A 19,766-nucleotide genomic window follows, 5' to 3' on the forward strand; every position below is an offset into this window, starting at 1 on the left:
CTTCTGAAAACCCGCCGGGAGCTTCGAACGAACGCGCCAGAAAAAGAAAGGAACGCGCCGGTAAGTAAAGGACAGAGAGAGGGCCGGTTATAGCGAAAACGCGTACGTTTCTCCTCTGGTCTCGTCCGATACGCGCAACACCGAAGCGGTTTCACCCTACTTACGATCTTCGCGGACGTTGCCTCCACCCTCTCGAGTACCTTATCCTTGCAAACGGCAATGGTTAGCACCTACGAATTATACGCTTTCCCATCGTTTCCAAGAAGTTCCTTACCGAAAATAATTATTTGTTCACGATCTCGTCGACCCCTTTCGCCCTGTTACTCCCTTTCGCGTCTACCTACGGTAAATTTTCATCGGTTTCTTTCTTAAACCGCACCTTGCCGCGGTACAACTTCGCGAGCAAACATTTTTATTCCCCGTGCAACTAATCGAATATCCATTTCCGTTATTAATGGCATTCCGGTTAACTGGCCTGTTACGAGCGCGCGCGGTGGTCGATAAAGATATACAATAGAGAACCGAAACAACAATTTATGGAGCTATAAAGCTTGTCTCTACATACGTACGTTGGCCAGTTATGCCGCGGCGAACTTAAGGACCTAGCATTTGCTTTAACGATCATTCAGGCTCCGGGCCATGGATATCGGAAAAAAGTTGCCAATCCCCTGCTAGAATTCCGCTTGGTTTTTGCCCGAACAAACCGCGGCTCCGGGGTGGACAATGTACGCGAAGAGCATCTTACGAGAGTAACGGCAACGCGTGTTCGCCTAACCAATCGAATATTATCGTATTTGTATAACGCTATAATATACTAACTTGCGAGTCGAACGAGAACGCGCTTGTTGAAAGCGTCTTTTGATGAACATGTAAACAAATGTACGGGCGTGAGAAATGAGTAAACGGTTCGTAGAGAACCGCGAATCAAGAAGACACGGTTCTCGGCACGATCCACCGACGACGGGCCTCCCTCGTTAAATTCAAACAGGAGAAATTCGAAGTATCGCGCGATATAATATAGTATTGTAAAGCAATACGTATCTCGTGAAAGGAAGCGATCGTGGTGGTGATGGTGGCGGCGCAGAGCAAACAGGTTTTTCGAGCGGAGCCCCGAACGACGACGACGACGACGACGAGGACGACGACGACGACGACGACGACGACGACGTATGCTTTGCTGCGCGGGGTGCAATAAAAATTTTTTAATAAAAAGCCTCACCTGCACCGCGGTCGATTTGTTAGCTTCTTTGTGGGATCCCTTCGAGTCGGTGGGAACAAGACCGACGATGGAAGAGAAGAGAAGAGAGAGACACCGGACATCGAGGAGAACGAGAAAGGGTAAAGACGAAGGAGAGGAGCACGATCGGTTCGGAGTTCGGAGAAGAACGAAGAAGAGAGAAAACGGCGCCATTATGACGCGCGATTGGATTTTGCCGCTTGTTTGGTGGACGTGGCGTATCACGCGTCGATACTTTTCCTTTTCGTTCCGCGCGTAAATTCGAACCCCGTGGCGCGTGAGGGTAGGATCGATCAATGGCAGACGGCAGCTGATTAAATATTGCGCAACGTCGTGAATTATTATATAACGCGAGGATAAACCAGCAAATTCCGGTGTCTGCATCGTTGATAAGTGAGTAAGCAAAAAAAGCGAACTAACGATGAAACACTATGTTGCCAGACGCCAGGTTTCTCTCTTTGTCTCGATCTCGATGCACCTTAAAATTACGATGATTTAAACGATTTAATGCGTTAGATGTTCGTGGGAGAGAGAAATACACAGAGGATAGGCTTCGAAGAGGCACTCGTTAAACTCTCGTTTATCTATCTCGCATGGATTGGAAGACGCGAGGCAAAGAATGTCGGGAGATGTTTACGGAGTGGTTTAAAAGGTCTTGCCAGGAAAATGGTTAAACTGGACACGTAAATCTCCTGTTTAAGCACCTGGCAAGGGTGTTAATGAAATAGCCGTTCTGGAAAGGTGTTATTGGAACTCGAATAAGGGTCTCTCGTAGCCGAGCGAAACAATATTTTTTCCCCGGGGTTGTTTCCCCTTCGGGATCCGCGATATACTTCACGGAGAAGATCGCCATCGATCTCTCGAACGACGGATGAGCGCTCTTTCGACGGAAAATCTCACGAGAAAAGCGAATCGAAGCGAAAGAAAATTGAAGAGAAAGGAAAAGGAAGAAGCGTTCGAGTTACTCGATCTCCATTCCCGTAAAGCTAGACCAGACGACGCGGAGCACCGATCGGAACACGGTCCCCAAGGACGCTTTATCAACGACGTTCTAAAACTGTTCAACTGGTGCGCATTTTCACCTCCGAAGAGAGACTGCTCTCGATCGGAATGCGCCGTGGTTCATCTCCCACCATCAAGTGACGAATTTCACCAGAACGGCGATAATGTGATAAGCGCACCTCGATTAACTCGGGCAATTTATTAGTAATTTAATTCGGCTAGGTCAATCGTTTTCCGGCAATCAGTGGTATTTTAGTTCTGAATTATGAAACCGCGAGATCAAATGAAATTTAATTTGACCACGGACCATTGATTCGCGCAAACGTATCGTTCGTTCGTACATACTGCTCACGATTCTCTCGCGAGTTCCCGAAGATCGCACCTAATAAGAATCGAACGCTACGAGCCAGGAAGCAAGCACCGGGGGAAAGCAACTCACCGCGAATCCTATGACCAGCAGTTAACCTATCGACAGATAGAGTTTCACTTGAAACAAGCTGCTTCGTGGCCGCCACTTGACATTAACCGTGGATATTTATAGTTATACGTCGAGCGCTACCAAGCAGAGGGAATAAAATTCGACGCGCGAGAAATCTCCGAAGACGCCTGCGAGAGAAGCGTCCCGCGATCGTTTTCGAGAATCCGTTAAATAAAACATGAATCGTCGAGCCGATCGTATTCTCTCTCCCTCCGCGTAAGCAAGTAAATACAAATACGATGACGCGCGGTACAAACGCGTCGTTGAAAATTGTCGCATCCTTACAGAAAATCGCTACAAACAAATATATCCCTCGGAACGAGGAACAGATTAATGGAGGTTGCAATTTCCTCGTAATAAATTTCGATGCTACTCCCTACAAATTTATCGTTTAAAAGAGTAATTTCCCTCGCAAATTTGGACGTCATTAACGATATTAAGGATGCGCCCTGTGCCGTTGCGCCGGCTTCCGTTTTAATAGCTCTCTCAAAGGCTTCGGGTACTTGAAATTCATCATCGAGATAAACATCGGTTTTTCAGCGGATAATGTTCCACGTTCACGAGGATATACAGTCGGTCGATCGTTAATTATCGCCAACGATGCGCGTCCCAATCTTTTCTATCGTCGCCTTAATGACCGTCGTTAGACCGGCCAGCTAAGTTTTACGAGCAGTATAGGGTGGCAGATTGAAAGCTGCTGGTCACCAGCTGCTACCCGTCTCCCTTCTGAAGGTCTACGATTCGCGTTATCCGCCGGTCTATGACTTCTCGGTTCGCTCTAAATACCAATGTACAGTATTCCTTCGATAAATGTGAAGTAGTGTCCAGACTCGAACCGGAACAGAACCGAACAGGGCGATATCGCATTAATCGTTTCACTGGTTCAAAGCGAGATAACTCTTTGTTAGTAGCAGGGATGAAAAAGTCGCGCTTGACCTGCAGCATATTTTCACATTCGTCGAAGGGAATACTGTATGACCTTCCATCTCCGCGTAACTTTCATATCCTTCGTTATTTTAGCTAAACAGCTGAGAAAAATAGTTAAATGACACGCACCTATACTATCCAAGTTTTTATCACCGAAAGGAACCAAAAGATCGCGTAATCGTAGTATAGCGTGTGGCTCGACATTAACATATAATGGTCACCGTCATTCTTTTTCCAGTCGCATGGTCTTGGCCCGTTTAATCATTCTCGGTCACCCCGTCACGTAATCCGCTTTCGAGACGATTGTCAGCCACGATTGCCAGGCATTAATTTGAAAAATATGCCGGCATTTTCGTCGCGGTCTCGAACAGTGGAACGCGAGCTTATTAAGACGTCCCACGTCTCGCATTTCGTATTAAAACTGTTGCGTTAGAAATCTCGGAAATTACATCTGCGTCTGGGCGAACTTCGATATTTATACCGATACGAAAACTAGAAACTGTCTCGACGATATACGATATCATTCGATTGCCAATTCGACTTTTCCCAATTTCGTTTACGAGCATCGCACTATCCCCGCCGCTCGAATTATTCGAGTAAATCAGACTCGCCCCGCGAGGCAGCCTACCGTCGCCCCCGCGTTCAAACTTCTAATTAAGATCGTGGAAACGGGTCTAATTAAAACGAAGGAAACGAATGGCAGGAACATTGGGGGAGAATCGCGCGTCCGTCGCCAGTCGATTGTCGGCAGGGGGAAATAATATACTATTATAAAGCGAATAGCATCTTGCAGACAACAGCCGTGAAAATAAGTGTTCGTTCTCACCAGCGTCTGGCCGAGAGTTCGAAAATCCGACGTTACTATTATGTAGTCTTAAACCGGGAAACGGTGAGATCCGGATGCGAGAATAAAGCAAAGAATGTACGCGCGTTTAGCAGCTAGCCAGTGTACGAGGCGTAACCGATGACGGATCGACGACGTCGATCGTACAAACCGCGGGAGGAAATAATTCGTCGGCTCGACAACTTCATGAGCGGTAAGTTACTCGTACGCGGAGTACGTTACCAGCGCCAACATTTATCGCGGACTTAACGCCTCCCCCGTCAAGGGAATCCACTCTCGCGACTCTCGGCCAGGCGCGTAGCAAATTTCGACGCGTCATTCCGCGCGCGTACGATCGCGCATAGCTTCGTTATCGCGTCCCGTACTCTTCCACGCGTAAATCAGCCCCGCTGACGGCGCGGTCGGAACTCGACTAACCCGAGTGCCGTGAAAACGAAGATACGTACTTAATCGTTGCACGCCACTTAACGCTAAACGCTTTCCACCTTCGAAACGTTTCGATGAAACGTTTTCGCGAGAAAACGAAATAAAATCATCTCGACAAACGAAACCCATCGACGTTAATCGAAGCGGCATCGGGCGTACACGACTTTCTCGTTAGCGGAGCTCTTGCGAAACGATTCAATTATAGGGCCGAGCATTTTCCGTCCGACGTTATAATCCAGCTAGCACTGGCCAGGTTTGGTTTAAAGCGCATCGGTCATACTCAGAATTTCCTGCCTGCCGTTCGAGCGAATCGCGCGATCTAACGCCTCATAGACGATCTAATTACGGTTCGCGCTTGTTGCTCGACGCGTAACGATACCCGACTGACGGCGAGTCGACTTATCATCCCGTAAAAGTAAACTAGGTGAAAGCAGCGAGACAGCAGGGAAAAATGTATACGGAAGTGAGAGCCTACAAAGACGAAAGGTTCTATCTCAATCCCGGACGCGTGTCGGCGAGCCATTTGTTCGCGGGAGCCAGAAGAAGGGAACCAGGAGAGACCGGTGCTAAGAAATCGTGGCCTGTTGACAACGCGATCGGTCGACGACGAACGATAGGTGACGTTGAGAAGAGAAATCGCGCGGATCACGGATCGGCCGAAGCGGATAGACGCTAAATCGACGAGATACCCGTAACCTGTGCACCGCGTGGTCGACGCGAGGAGCACTGTAAATGGTGGAGGCGCAAACGCGCGAAACCAGGGTCGGAGAAGCAGCCGTGCGCCAATATACGTACGAACGTGTGTACAGCAGAGAGTGTGCACGGATAGTCCGAAAGTGGTCATGGGAAAGGTATCGGTGCGTTAAGGCCAAGACTGGATTCCGCGGGGCGAGGCAGGCTCGTTGGCGGGTAGGAGTGTACAAGGTCTTCGATACCTCGTAAATTACCACTCGGGGCCCCCTCTGCCACGCAGCTCGGGGCTCAACTAATGTTAAGCTGCCTACGTTTCGAACCGTCGAGGAAACGTTCCGTTGCCCGAAGCTCTGTGCCCAGGGCCCGGGACCCGTTCGGTCCACCGCGAGAACACAGTCAACGCGTTCTCAACAGAACATTCTATTTTACGCTCTTTTCAGTGGGACTTGTTTCGGCAAATGAGGAGCCGGGGATCGTCGCGACCCATCCCGTTTATTTCCACAAAGCCTTGCTGTAACGTCTTGGCTCCGAAATCGATCGGGGATCGAAAATGAAAGCTTGTTAAGTCGCGCGCCATTCGAATTCTCCTTATATTACCCCGATATTCCCCTCGGTTCGTAAATTTCTCAAAGAACCGACTGGGACCTTATTATGGGAAATACGAAACGCGTCTCGGATCCGGTCGCGGGTCGTCTCGCGATCAACGTAGATCCTTAACTCGATCCTCCGATTCCGATCTCGACGGAATGAATCGAGTCTAGATATTCCGAATTCTTCTCTCGCTCGTAAATACGTCGCGTCGAAATCCGAACGAAAATCAATATCAGATACCCGTGAAAACGTTTGAAACTTTTGCTAGAAAATTTTCTATAGATCGATGTGACGATCCGTCTCCGTTCGAAAACATCTGACACGATTTTGGTAGCGATGCACGTATAACATATAATGGTTGACTCGCGAGGACCGGAGTCAACGAACGATGTAGACTTCGATATGTCGTAAATGGCCCATCCCTGGGTCCTTTCATGGGTCCGTATCCACCTCTCCGATCTCGACGATGCTACGTATACGCGTATACACGCATAATACTCGTCGCACAACCTACGTTTCTTTCCACCCTACCGGAGATTGACAACGAACGACCGAAAACACTGACGACGCGGCCAGTCGACGCTCGCAAACAAAGCTCGATAACTCTCCGTTATACGACCGATCGGAAAAGGAACAACAGATCGTCGCGACGGTGATGACTACGGCTCCGGTCGTGTAGTACATTCCAGAATTTTACTACCAAATGTTGACTGCGGATCGTACCCGGACGAGAACATTGTACTCCGAGGAATGCATCCCAGCCGTATTTCCACAAGAATTGAAATCAATAAAAAGGCTGGTCGGGTATTCATTAGTATCTTAGTATATTATGCATATGTGATCGAAAATCTGGTCGAAACTTCGAAGATAGAGAAAAAGAGATACGTGTAGATTTGGATCGGAAATAATATATCAGTTTAAACACTTTTTGGTAAGCGACTATTAACCTGCAGCGAACGTTCGAAACCGAGAAGGAATCGATGGTCCGTAAACCGGAGCGAGGGACCGCGAAGAGGCCGTTCCTATCGAAGGATCCGTTGTCGGGGCCCAACTTTCGAGCAGGGATTCGCGGATAGCCCATTGTTGAGCTTAATTTAGCGTTAAATTGTTTACATCTCATTAATCGCCGGGAAGAACCTGTGGGCAGACCATCGTGATCATCGATGCACGTCAGTCATGGACCGTGAGTATCGCTTTAATTTCGAATTGACCACCATAGCCGCGTACCGCCGCCGCCGCCGCTGTGGCCCCGTAAAGAACGCGAACAAGGGCGAGGGCGGCCACTGGGACGCGGCATCCTACTTGCTCTCGTTCGTTGATTTCGACCCGAGTCGAAGGAGCACTCTCGATCGAGTCCGCTTCTGTTGCGCGATGCACTCAAGTGCGTGGTCGAACGTTGAACAACGGCGCGAAGCAATATTGGAACTCGATACCGACTCGACCAGTCCGCTCGTTCACTGTCAGTCGAGTGTGCTTGGTGGTAGCGACACGCGCGACCACGTTACTTCGCTGGGTTACGCTCCAGTGATACGCAACATCGAACAACGTCTACCTCGGGTATCTATTAAAATTGCGTTTACTGTTCGATTTGCTAAACGTGATCTTTCATACGAGATCGGATTCCATTCGAATTAACGTTGTAGTCCCGATTAATAAGTGCATGGAACGTCCATTCTGTTAAAATAGCCGTAGAACTAAGCTCTCCTGCGAACGCTTGATTATCTGTGGTCATATTTCTGACCGCTTTCGTTTTTGTTAGGGCATTAGCAGAAGAAGTAGATTCGAACTCAACAAACATAGTATAATTTCGTGTAACGAGAACTCTGGTACTTGATCGGCTAAAGGATACGGTGTACTATCTACACGGAATCTCGTGCTATCGACTTTCAATAAAGTTGATAAAGTCAACTGCACGGACATGGAGTGCGAAAGGCTACCCAACGCTTGTAAGGAAGATGCAACCCGCGAATAATTCAGTCGTTATCCATACCATCTACCGATCGGTTAAGCAATTTATCGAGAACGTCGATATGATGCCGTTACGTACAAATACGCGTGCGGCGATATTCGAGGAATCACGCGCGTCGCACGCTCTTTGACTGATCGATAATATTTACAGCCTACGGCTGATTTATTGGACGAGTAAAAAAAATTTGCGCAGCCGATCGTACTTAATACAGCGAAGCATTGTTTGTTGCGAAGCGTTTGTATAAAATTACAAGACTTACCAGTTAGATGACTGCCAGTGAACTCGAAGTCGTCGTCCTGATCCCAGTGCTTCAGGCTCAAATTTGACAACGACGTGGCGTTGGCGAACTCCAAATTCGCAAAGTGCCAATCCAATATTTGACGATCCTTCGATGACAAGTATACGTCACTAGGCGGTGAGGCTTCCAGTTCTTGTAGTTTCGCTTCGATCTCTTTTTGCTGTTCGGCCAGTAGATCCCACTCTTTACACGCGTTGTGAAGATCGCGTACCTTTGACCGCAACACAAATTCTTGCGTTATATCACGCGTTTGAGACTTCGTTTCCGTCAACTCTTTATACTGTTTGTTCAATTCGACTAAACGATCCATGATTGATATCATTCTGTGTTGATTGGTGATAAGCCGTCCTTGGAGCGATAGTACGGAACGCAGGTGAGCTACTTGACGTTGTTTGACACCTTGCTCCTGCAGACGTATCACCCACTCCAATGCTTGACCCAACGAAACCGGCCGCGTATTGCTAGTTTGTCCCGAACCAGTACTTCCCACGTAATTAAAATCTAATTGATGAGAGAGGTACGACGTTGCTTCCAATAACCGATTGAACTCTCGCTCGACCATTTCATCTTTATCTTTCGGAACAGTTTGACCATCGCTTTCGTAGAGGGGACACTTTTGTCTGATCTTGTGAAGTTCCATATTGATTTGTTTACTAAGGGTAGTTACAGGGTTTCCGCCTAAACCCGTGACAACCATGGCACCGAGATCGGCAATGTACGACGATTTACGAAACGTTGCAATTCGACCACCTACGCGATCCCGTGCTTCCAATACAATTACTTCTAAGCCAAACTGCTGCATTTGTTGAGCCGCAGCTAAACCAGCTATTCCTGCTCCAATAACGATTACCTTGCCTAATTTTTTGGTAGGCAACGGCTGAAATAAAACATTGATATTTAACATTTATATTTATATTTAATACGCTATATGAAAGGTTAACGTAGATCAAATCTGTTATTATGCATTACCTTAAGTCGTTTAAATACTCCAAAATTGATGAAACCATGCCTCTCCAGAAACGCGTGAATACGACGTGCTAATACTGTATCGCTGTTATAAGGTGGTTCTATTGCTGGCAGAGCATTCTCTACTATTAATTGTTGCTTGGGATTCTCCAACCACAACTGTAACTACATTAAAAATATTTATCAATAAGATAAAAGAGATTTAAGTTATTTTATCTATTTCTATTAGACTTACGAGTCTGTTCCTAATGTGAAGGAAAACTTTCTGAGTCTGTGCCGGACCATTGGAAACATCTGGGAAACAAGCTGCCTCCGTAGAAGTTAATTTATCAAATGGAAGACGACTTTGAAATGCTGCCCCTTCCAAACCATTAAGCAATTCTTTTACTGCAATACAAATGATATATTTTTAATCATCTGGGACTAAAAGATTTGAAAATAATCTGCTTACCATGAGGATCTTCGTGATCGCTGTCTTGATCATCTTCGTCCTTTGGTTCAACTTTAGGAACAGAAGATGTAGGGGTAGATGACGGTACACTAGTGTCAGTTTCCTTTTTTACTTCGCTCACAGGCTTCTTCTCTGGAGTTACTAGGCCTGGTTTAGACTTTTCTGACGTATCCGAAGCATTTTCATCGTCCAACTGGCTATATTTCTCTTCCATCTCCCTATACTCCACCTACGCGCACAGGTTAAACGTCTCAGGTGTTATTTATGAATTAAAATTTATGCAAAATGTTTTTATTTCTATTTGCAAGTAACACGTAATATTATAGTCGTGAAGAGAGAAACTTCTAATTATTGAGGAGCCGAGATAAGCGGCGAATAACGCGTATAACTGGGACCTAACCTAAGTTTGTTTACTACGACATAATAGTTTAATCCGAGAATGTAAATACGAATTATTACTTGCCCGATCGTTGTATCAACAAGCATGAGATAAAAAAACGCTTAAATCGTATGACAGTAATTACCAAAAGCAATCTTCTATTACTCTCACAAACCACATCGTCCTTCGTTAGAAAACTGTTCTTATTCGCGATATTACTACGATATAGAGTACGGCAAAACACAAGAATGGAACAAACCTTTGCTCTTTTTCTTCGACTCATGTTGTCGTTGTTTGATAATATGTCCCGCGATACGTTGCGTAGAAGTAAGAATCAACACTACTGTGCGTAATCACACAGGTTTGTTTTGACTCTTCAAACCGGCGCGGCGGCGGCGGCAAGTACAATACAAGATCCAAAGACTACGCTACGCGAGTAACGTAGAATGATAGAAGATCATTGATGGAAGCCCCAGGTAAGTATCCTGAAGTATCCTTTCACGAGTGATCTGCAAAAGCGTCCGTGTTTTCTACTGACTCCCGCCATACCGATTCAAAACAAAAGCAAGAGAGCAAACGGGTGCGAACAAAGACCACGTGCATACAATTGACATAGTCACGAAAGAGACAGATAGTGACGCGAATGTCAGGTGTGCGTTTTACTTTCTAGCTGAGAACTAGGAAGATCAAGAAGAAAACAAATAGGAGGATTGTTGATCCGTAGATATTGTGAGAAGTTGAATGTATGTACATTCAATTGTACCTTTTGCACCTCACTTCATACCATTGGTGCTCGATACTCTTAACCAACAATTTGAACAAAAGAATAAGAAACACTGTGTGTGTATTGTAAATACAAAGTACTTTTGAACATTTTATACGTGTATAAAAAAAGAACACCCTTGACACGTGTTTCTCAACCGTTGAAAGAAATGACTATCTATGTACGATTATAAGTAAATTCATATCAAGGTTGTTCTAAATAAAATTACTCTGATACATATTTTCATTTCAGAACTTCAGCAGATTAGGGACTGCTATTTTTCAAAGTACACAGAATCAACGAAGGCCCTTCTTTTACTGGATTGTTCTTGTGTTTAATAGGTAATGTAAGATAGTACCGTTTTATTTTCTTCATGTACTGAACTAGCCGGTAACTGCTTATCTCCAAACAATTCTGGCAATGAATACATTAGAACGATGAAAAACCATAAATCCAAGAAACTTATTTTTCAAGAGTTGACGAAGACCGTATAAAACAACTTGGACCAGATCGTGCTTGTGCAGAATGGTTATTGAGAAACGGAGCCTCTGTCAGATGGAAAGGTTTCTCTGAAAAATTAACCGATTTCAATGCACTACCATCGAGTGGAAATTATTATATCGAAGCTGTCGAAGCTAATAACGCTGGAATATGCGATGTCGGATTTGCACATTTTGAAGGATGCAAATATATAAATGAGATAAAACTCGAAAATTGTGAATATATTGATAATAAAGCTATGACGTGTTTGTCAATTGTGAAAGATACGTTGAAGATATTGGAAATCATAGATTGTAAACGTGTCGATGATAATGGCCTACGTCAATTAAAAGCACTGAAGTATGTACATGCATGTATGAAAATAAGAGATATCGCATTAAAACTGAATCTACATCGATGCTTTGGTATTTCAGAAATTTAGAGAGATTAAAAGTTCGGGGATTACCAGGAATTGTGGATGAGACCATTCAAAGGGAGCTCAAGCAAGCTTTGCCCAATTGTAAAGTAAATATCGGCCCACCGTGAACGTTTGTAACATATATTATGAAATAAATGAACTTAATTTATTATTAATACCTGCCTGGAGTTGTTTTGAAGCTGACGACTATCTCCCAACGAGAGCACAGTCATATACGATCATGGTTGAGAGTGTCATTATTTTATGTGACATCTTACTTGAATATCTAATTGAAGTTTCGCATTGCTCATTTTCTTTATTACACATACAATAAAATATTAGAAATATACATTATAAAGTTATAGACGCGCACAACTTGAATTCAGGACTAACTTTACCAAAGTGAAATTCTTAAGAAAAGCGACTTCCCGCCGGAAGCTTTCCGAAATTATGTTGGCCACACTACGCTGCCATATTCGTGGTGATCCGAAGTTGCCCGAAGCAGTTCGAGGTTTGAAAGGTTTGAAGGAAGATCAGTTGGTGTGATTTCGCTAATTTTAACAGGTTTGCCGATAATTAAACTCGTATAAATTGTGACATCATACCGCAAGAAATGAATATTTTACGTTGCTCTTCGTGTAAAATGTTTCAGGTAATCATTACCGCCCAATCGTCAATCAATTCATATCAATCATCCGTTGAAATGTCATATGTACATTTTTTATAATGAATTTCTGTTTACGTTTCAGTCTCACATAGTGAAGAAAGCAAAGAAATGGCAATGCAAAATGTGTAATTTCAAGCAGGCATTTTCCCAGGTAAGTCTCCTTTTGTAAATATTGTTAAAAAGATAATTTATTGCTTAACCCTCCGACTACCGAATTGCGAATTTCTATGGCGGATTTATTTCTATCCCACACCGATATTTCACTAATACACATTTGCGTCTAAGAGATAAGTAAACTCATGAAAAACAAGGCATTCCGTCATTGTATTATCACTCTCGAGTCGAGGAGTTCGGTCGCGAAACTCATGACCCCGACAGTAGACGGAGGGTTAATTCGCATCATCGTTTAATGCGAAGAACCATATCCATACTACATACATAGGATTAGACAATTGGAAATTTTAGGTCTATTTTCAAGGCTCGGGGAAGGATTGTCGCGTTTTTGTTCAGCAATTAAATTTAACAAACGCTAATGAGCTTGAAAAAAGCAACGACTATTCCAATCAATCGGCGTTAAACGTAACTGAAAATAAGTTTCAAAAATATTTAGATGTACCAAACGATACTTTCGAACCTGCTACGAGTAGCTCCAAACTTGAAAAATTTCGCTATGTAATGGTCGTTGATAACGATAATGAATCGTACTCGCAATCGCAAAGTGAGCGTGCATACGCGAGTAACGAATCTGTTGATTTAAATAATGGCGATGAATCATTTGATTACGACGAAAAAACTGAATTCAAAAATGTATCAGGGGAAATGATAGAAAGTGTATCATATAGTGCCGATGATAGCAAGAATAATGAGTTCCATGAGAATAATACCACTGAAATGAAATGTACTAAAAACATTTTTGATGCTAACGAGGATGTTGATTTAACTATTGATTTCTAGGGTTTCATATTATTAATCTATTGAAAATTAAATACAAGTAATAGACAGTACGAATTTTTATTCTTTTATCCTAGTGACTAAGATATAAGATTTGGACAGTACTTATTTATTTCACATGATTTAAATACATTGCTTTAGTTTTTCAAAACCTCGAACATATTCTCAGGACACTAGCTGAGACTCTAGTACATAACACAGACAATTTGCGTGTAAAGAAAATAAAATGCTAACGTCCGCAGTAACTTAGTTCTTTTACGGTAGGAGAGTATGTTTAATGTTTTGACTGTATAGAATTCGTGTTGAAAATCATATACGGTTTGATATCTTTCTGCAATCGTTAAAACAGTGATGTATATGCTCCCATTAGCATTCTTTATTTATTATAACGGAGACCGTTAGATGTAGCAAAGTACTGTAATTGTAGTAAGACAAGAAACGATATACAGTCTTAGATCAGCTTAAATCAATCTTTCCTGCTCCTAATTAAAATATATGGATAATGTTCGGCTAAGGTGATTGTAAAACATTTCGTGGCAGTGGCGGAAGGTATAGGTGTACAGAAATTTCTGCAAGAAAATGCAAAAGATCTTTTGGCAGGACGATTTTACTATTGCGTACTCTTCTTTCGTTGTGCGTTTCAATTCGCGATCACGAATCCGAGTTTGAATCCTAAGCCCGAACTCTCACAATCAGATTCTTTTCCTCCTTCTATTCGCTTCTAAAAGCTACTAGTATCGATTTTATTAATCATTTTCGTATTTATTCGAAAATTAGGCAAGTATCGGTTTTTAACCGAGTCATCATGTAAAAAGACTTAAAGAATAGATAAATTATTATAAAAAATATCGGTTACTAAATGACGAAACAAAAACGATCGTTTACACAGTTTTTTATGCACGCGAAAACGCGATATAATACACATAGAAATTAATTAACGGATAGGTCGTTAATTTTGGCACGAAAAGTATAACACACGGTCTATACTGGTCGACGTTGACACGAGTTTCGATAAATGGGAAAAATCTAGCGCATATTTAATTAAATATCACGCGACCGTTCTGAATTAAATATCGCTAAATAAATTATATTATTAAATGCATCGCGAAATTAATATACATACGTCTAACAAAAGGCAATGCTGTCGCGCAAACAAACGAACGAATCACGATCAATACTGATGTCTATGCCGTCTATAATTGGCAGCGTCTTGATGATATCTCCAACTACTTTGCCAGCTCCTGCTTCGCCTGTTCCAACCACTGTTAGATAACAGAGGAATAAAATATTTGATTCTTTCCTTAATTCTTATTTCGCGTTCACTGTAAATACGGGCAATTTACTTACTTTTGTAACTTTTTTCGTCTTTTATTCGGCGGGCTGTTAAGCTCGCTTTCGCGAATGATTTGTAACGTCGAGGGTACGAACATGTCTTCTATAACAAATGACAAATATGTTTGTAGTACCGCATTTTTACTCATACTTAAAGATGTATTGGCTATACAGTCAATCCCAAAAGTTTATGCACTTTAGAAACGCATTTTTTAAAAAGAAATCAGACGTCGGAAGAACAATGCTAATAATAAACAACAACAAAAAATTTTCGAGATTTTGCCAATAACTCCTAAACCGTTGGACTTACGGTATACTTTTTAGCACGTAGCTATTTATTATTAGCATTATTCTTCCGACGTCTGATTTCTTTTTAATTATGGGAAATGCGTTTTTCTAAGGTACATAAACTTTTGGGATTGACTGTATAGCCAATACATCCTTAAACAACCACACGCTTACCGAACGTGTTCGCGTATTTCCTCTTTGAAATAAACCTCTGATGTTGCTGCGGCTGTGGCAAAGCCTCCCTCGCGCTTCCAACCGTGCAATCCCTCGTGCCTTTGCAACCCTTCAAATGCTCCAATTGGTCGTGGAGGTAGGATCGTTCCGCGGGTGTCAAAGATGAAATTCTGTTCCATTGTTCGAACGGATCTGAATAAATAAGAAGTCCGAGATAACGAAATTGTACTCTCTTCGAAACGTTCGTTTTCAAAAGAAAAACACTCACCAATCCTCAGATTGTAGTAAGTGACTAAACCGGTGGTAAACTCGCAATAAAGGAAATTGTGGGTCGCGTTGATGGTACGAATGCACGAATACGTATTATTGTTGGCGTTCATGCAAAAGCAGAATGGACCCGCGCTCCATAGAGGAGCAGTACGCCAGTGATCATTGTCGTGTTCGAAGCAGTTCATTTTCTCGGTCAAACATTCCTTCTCGAGCTTCGCCTTTTTTCTCAGCTTCCTCTCCTTCTTCTTTAAACGTTCTTCTTTCAGTCTCCTTCTCTCTTCTCGCGCGATCTCCTTCTCATCCTTCTTCGCGTAGGTATCGGGTTCGCAATAACATTTATGACGTGCCTCCAATGGATTATTCAACATCGGGGGTAACCGGCGATTACCATTTCCCGTCTCCAACGCATCTACCAAGAAAAACACATCGCGTTCAGCGAAAGTCTAGCTATGTTATAATAAAACTCAAGTACTCGCAAACCTTGTTTGTGCCTCCTGTCGGGGGATTCCAAAATGGTAACGTCGATTCTGGAAAGTCCAAGCCCGTTCCCCGCCGTCCTATTCTTCTGGACCTTTGAAAATTTTTTATTCGACGTCGCTGTGACCGTGGTCATAGGAGTTGCTGTGGTCGCAGTCGTCGGCAGGAACACAGTCCTGGAACGAGTTTCGGTGGTCGTAGAAAATACAGGCGTCGTCTTTTGCGTATCCGTTGACTCGGCGAAACTAGGCGTTTCCGACACCACCGTCGATTCTACCGTTCGCGTTTCTATTCCCATTCCCACTGTACTCTCATTTTCTTCGACGAAATCGTTCGTCGTTCCTAAACTAGCACCAGTCTCCCTTTGAAACGTGGTCTCCCTCATCGTCGTAACAGGAAAAGTCGTATATTTCGTACGATGATGTTGAGATTTCTGAGTTGTGATCGTGCTCTGCGTTGTCGCAGTCGTCTCGACCGTTTCGCCAACGCTTATGGTCGGTACCTCGTCGTGTACGCTGTTCGTGAACAAGGTATTGTTCCTTCGATGATGATGATGAACCTTCTTACGTCTCTGAGGTCTGTCATCGTCAATTGCTGTCCTATTGTTAACGGTAGTAGATTCCTTTACCTTCTGACGACGAGGAAACTTCTTCTGTTTTAACGTCGTAGATGAGACGGTCACGGTCGGTTCGGTTACGGTCATCGTATCGGTATTAAGATTCTCCGTAAACGCAAATTTAGGTTTCTCTGTTATATCTGTATACGCGGTATCATCGTCCGTAATCTGATTCTGTTTCCCGGTGGAACTAACAGTACTCGTCGCAGCATCGACGCTGGGGCGATCATATTTTTTATGATGACGATTCGTATGATTTTTCGAAGTGTGGTGATGAGATTTGTGAGGTTCTTCCGCGTTATGAAGTCCATCGTCCGCGTCTCGCATTGTTTGAGGTCGTTTGGTCATCAGGTGACGACGAATATCCTAAAAAGTATATATAATATGTAGATATAATACTGTAGATACTGTACGTATGTTGTATATACGCTATGTAAAGATTTACTTTTAAAGTTTCTAATTGAATCCTCATCTCCTTGATCTGCTGCTCGATTTCTCTTCTCGAAATTCGCCACTCGTTCGGATCGTGGTACACGGTTTCCGAACAGTTCACTCCTCCTTGTGGTAGAACCGAACATTTCGATGGCAACGTTTTTCTCGTCTCTGCTCGTCTAGCCTGAGTTGCCTAAACACGTAACATTGATTTATCTGATATCTTTCGGAATTCCTGTGATCCAGCATACCTTTAGGTCGTCCAGCTCCTCTTCGATGCTCTCCATAATTTTAGTTACATGTTCAACGCTGTCTTTCTTCGTGACGCTTCTTCGTATCCTCCTGTGTCTCCTCACTACATCTTCAACGTTCAATCGACCTTTCACGATCTTATTTAAGCTGGTATCAAAGTCGTCGATTGAGTATTTCAATTCGTTCAAATCGTCAAATTTAAGTGCCTCGTCGTCCGATGTACGATTGTTATCGAACTCGTACCTGAAATCACATTCACCAAACGTTTGGAATTTGTCCAACATCGAATTTTAATAAAAGCGTTATACCTAGAGATCAAGTCAACGTAATCTCTTTTGACATCGTCCGTGAGACTAAGTAATTCTTGGAAGAAGTCTTCGTCATCTTCTTCGTCAATGGCACGTCGGTCTCGGTCACCATCATTATAGTATTCATGGCAGTCATCGTTCCTATCTAAATCTTGACTAGCATTTTCGTTGGCTATGGCTTCCACGTCTCGTTTACCTGAATACATATATTATAAATTGTAATTATTATTTGAAAATCATGAATTCTACGTTCATTATATTGTTTCATTCACGGATTCCAAATACCTCTTCTTGCGAAGTATCTGGCCATATCGGTGTATACATCAGACGGTCCTCTCCTATCCCTGCCAAATCCATATCGATGTCCATCGTAATCGCTAGACTCCAATCTGGTGTATACGACACCATTTGGCGTAAAACATGCACATTTCTTCGATATCCTTGCCGGAGGTGCCGCGTATTTACACTTGTGCCTCCTCCATCGGTGACCGTCTCTTTCGCAACGCCATTTCTGACCCGGAACACAGCTCGCCTGAGCTTCCGGTCTCGAACACTCGACGGCCAATCTTTCATGTTTCGTCGAGAACGACGAGTGAACAGAATGAACGCCGTTATCCAAATGCGGATCAGAGTCTGTAAGGTATTATCGTTTTGTAGTTACAAAATCTTCTAATGGGAAAGGAAAATGAATTCTTACTCGATTCATCGATAATGGAATCATCGAAGTCCTCGTCTTCGGAAATATCCTGATCGCTACCCGTGTCGTTTTCGAAGAATCGACGCTCTGGTTCGGGTTCATGTTCCGTGTCCTGATTCTCTTCGTCCGCTTCTGGTGTGCCGTTCGCGGACTGTTTAACCAACGTCTGATTTTGTTTTCGGGCTTCTCGTGCTTTCGATTCTGCGATCGACTCGGGAGTCTCTCGACGACCGGAAGATTCGATCAGGAACGTGTCCGGCCACTTAAACTTCGATCTCCTCCCATGTTTACTGCAACATATCAATTTGAAAACCGTTTCAAATGGTTCTAAAATTGGTATTCCTTTCTATCTATTTCGTCTAATTTACATATTTTGTAATCTTTAGAACGGATAAAACTTACTACTATTTTATGTGCATGGATATCGCGCAATACCTACCGCAGAGAAAATTGGCAGTATACTCACTTCTGAAAAAGTTTCTTGAAAGAACGACCGTCCATCTGCGGCGGCGTCTCGACGCCAGCTATGTCCAGGAACGTCGGCGCCAAGTCAATGTTCAAAACTATGTCGTCTACTCTGCAACGTCAGGTTCATACATGGAGATTTCGTCGTATTTAATCCAATATCGTGGCACGCTTTCTCGTCCCGGAGGTGAATGCCAGAACGAGAAAAACTGCCTCGAATATTCGAACGTACATATTTCTTGTTTCAAATAGTTCCCTTCAAAATCGAATTAAAGTGATCGCACAGCACTGCGACTCGCACCTCGAAGAGGTAATCGTAACGTTATATAAACAACCGATAGAAAAGTCCTAAGACGGCCTCAAGACAACTTATCTATCAGACATAATATTTGCGATATCAAGTCAAACAATATCACCCTCCGATATCTTGCGCTCGGACATAAGAATGAAAATATTCAACGAACCACCTAAGAAAACCTTTCAATCTATTGGTGATGCATTGGATTTTTCGATTAAATCCTTCCTTCCTTACGATAGAAATTGGAGATTCCTTATTGAATGAAAAAACGATTATATGCGGAATGCATGCTATACTAAGAGAGTGAAGGAAAAAGGAAGAAAGAGAGATTTATGTTTGCGCGAATAACTCGGGCTCCGGTTCGAGTTTGCGCTGTAATTTGGCAATCCTAACCGGTAGTGTCTTGTCAGTTTGTTAACGATCAGTTTTTCGTTTTCTCTTTGCAAACTTCGCAACGAATAATTTATCGCTCTATAATTATCACATACGTATAATTGTAAATTTCGAAAACGATCAGTCACTTTTTTAATAATTCCAAACATCTCGCCTCGGTGTAAATTCCAGTCTACCAACGAATCAATTGATCTAAATGTAGACATTAAACTGGATCCGAGCTG

At 43.2% G+C, this 19,766-nt stretch overlaps 5 protein-coding genes across 7 annotated transcripts in view; 3 read left to right on the forward strand and 2 right to left on the reverse strand.

Annotated features, from left to right (window-relative positions):
- Su(var)3-3 (lysine-specific histone demethylase Su(var)3-3) overlaps positions 1 to 10,854 on the reverse strand; it is a 70,196-nt gene extending 59,342 nt beyond the window's left edge. Inside the window, exons 1-5 of one of the 2 annotated variants that reach the window (XM_018021161.2) lie at positions 10,521 to 10,854; positions 9,883 to 10,111; positions 9,667 to 9,818; positions 9,435 to 9,596; positions 8,427 to 9,342 (exon numbers count right to left, since the gene is read on the reverse strand). In XM_018021161.2, the coding sequence (XP_017876650.1) occupies positions 8,427 to 9,342; positions 9,435 to 9,596; positions 9,667 to 9,818; positions 9,883 to 10,111; positions 10,521 to 10,544 (1,483 nt within the window). In that variant the 5' untranslated portion in view covers positions 10,545 to 10,854. The other variant, XM_018021162.2, reaches the window with a different exon arrangement.
- Positions 7,357 to 8,402, forward strand: LOC113464071 (uncharacterized). Its single transcript, XM_026811879.1, has 2 exons — positions 7,357 to 7,755; positions 7,958 to 8,402. Exons 1-2 carry the CDS (start codon positions 7,375 to 7,377, stop codon positions 8,030 to 8,032), a joined length of 456 nt encoding a protein of 151 aa, XP_026667680.1. The 5' UTR covers positions 7,357 to 7,374; the 3' UTR covers positions 8,033 to 8,402.
- A 168-nt stretch (positions 10,855 to 11,022) lies between the features above and the next one.
- Positions 11,023 to 12,098, forward strand: LOC108622959 (ATP synthase subunit s, mitochondrial). The gene is made up of 4 exons (XM_018021163.2): positions 11,023 to 11,205; positions 11,277 to 11,365; positions 11,499 to 11,864; positions 11,939 to 12,098. Exons 1-4 carry the CDS (start codon positions 11,194 to 11,196, stop codon positions 12,048 to 12,050), a joined length of 579 nt encoding a protein of 192 aa, XP_017876652.1. The 5' UTR covers positions 11,023 to 11,193; the 3' UTR covers positions 12,051 to 12,098.
- A 69-nt stretch (positions 12,099 to 12,167) lies between these two features.
- Positions 12,168 to 19,766, forward strand: part of LOC108622853 (MRN complex-interacting protein) — a 32,428-nt gene continuing 24,829 nt past the window's right edge. The window contains exons 1-3 of one of the 2 annotated variants that reach the window (XM_026811877.1): positions 12,168 to 12,574; positions 12,672 to 12,740; positions 13,055 to 13,569. In XM_026811877.1, coding sequence (XP_026667678.1) covers positions 12,536 to 12,574; positions 12,672 to 12,740; positions 13,055 to 13,543 — 597 coding nt within the window. In that variant the 5' untranslated portion in view covers positions 12,168 to 12,535 and the 3' untranslated portion in view covers positions 13,544 to 13,569. Of the gene's footprint in view, positions 12,575 to 12,671; positions 12,741 to 13,054; positions 13,570 to 19,766 lie in introns of those variants that run through there. The other variant, XM_026811878.1, reaches the window with a different exon arrangement.
- Sulf1 (Extracellular sulfatase Sulf1) overlaps positions 13,629 to 19,766 on the reverse strand; it is a 31,208-nt gene continuing 25,070 nt past the window's right edge. The window contains exons 7-17 of the mRNA XM_018021200.2: positions 18,853 to 18,963; positions 18,387 to 18,676; positions 17,975 to 18,322; positions 17,690 to 17,885; positions 17,381 to 17,624; positions 17,143 to 17,322; positions 16,085 to 17,063; positions 15,603 to 16,013; positions 15,335 to 15,526; positions 14,888 to 14,975; positions 13,629 to 14,802 (exon numbers count right to left, since the gene is read on the reverse strand). Coding sequence (XP_017876689.1) covers positions 14,712 to 14,802; positions 14,888 to 14,975; positions 15,335 to 15,526; positions 15,603 to 16,013; positions 16,085 to 17,063; positions 17,143 to 17,322; positions 17,381 to 17,624; positions 17,690 to 17,885; positions 17,975 to 18,322; positions 18,387 to 18,676; positions 18,853 to 18,963 — 3,130 coding nt within the window. The 3' untranslated portion in view covers positions 13,629 to 14,711. The remainder of the gene's footprint in view (positions 14,803 to 14,887; positions 14,976 to 15,334; positions 15,527 to 15,602; positions 16,014 to 16,084; positions 17,064 to 17,142; positions 17,323 to 17,380; positions 17,625 to 17,689; positions 17,886 to 17,974; positions 18,323 to 18,386; positions 18,677 to 18,852; positions 18,964 to 19,766) is intronic.

This window comes from Ceratina calcarata, unplaced genomic scaffold (genome assembly GCF_001652005.2).
Source record: "Ceratina calcarata isolate Rehan_Ccalc_2016 unplaced genomic scaffold, ASM165200v1 scaffold25, whole genome shotgun sequence".
Taxonomy (NCBI): domain Eukaryota; kingdom Metazoa; phylum Arthropoda; class Insecta; order Hymenoptera; family Apidae; genus Ceratina; species Ceratina calcarata.

Bases quoted from the DNA above. Each gene is read 5' to 3' on its own strand.
- LOC113464071 (XM_026811879.1), top strand. From the start codon at position 7,375: ATGGACCGTGAGTATCGCTTTAATTTCGAATTGACCACCATAGCCGCG. The intron at 7,756-7,957 runs GTATCTATTAAA...CGTTTTTGTTAG, and splicing joins TCGAACAACGTCTACCTCGG to GGCATTAGCAGAAGAAGTAG.
- LOC108622959 (XM_018021163.2), top strand. The intron at 11,366-11,498 runs GTAATGTAAGAT...TTATTTTTCAAG, and splicing joins ATTGTTCTTGTGTTTAATAG to AGTTGACGAAGACCGTATAA. The intron at 11,865-11,938 runs GTATGTACATGC...TTGGTATTTCAG, and splicing joins CGTCAATTAAAAGCACTGAA to AAATTTAGAGAGATTAAAAG.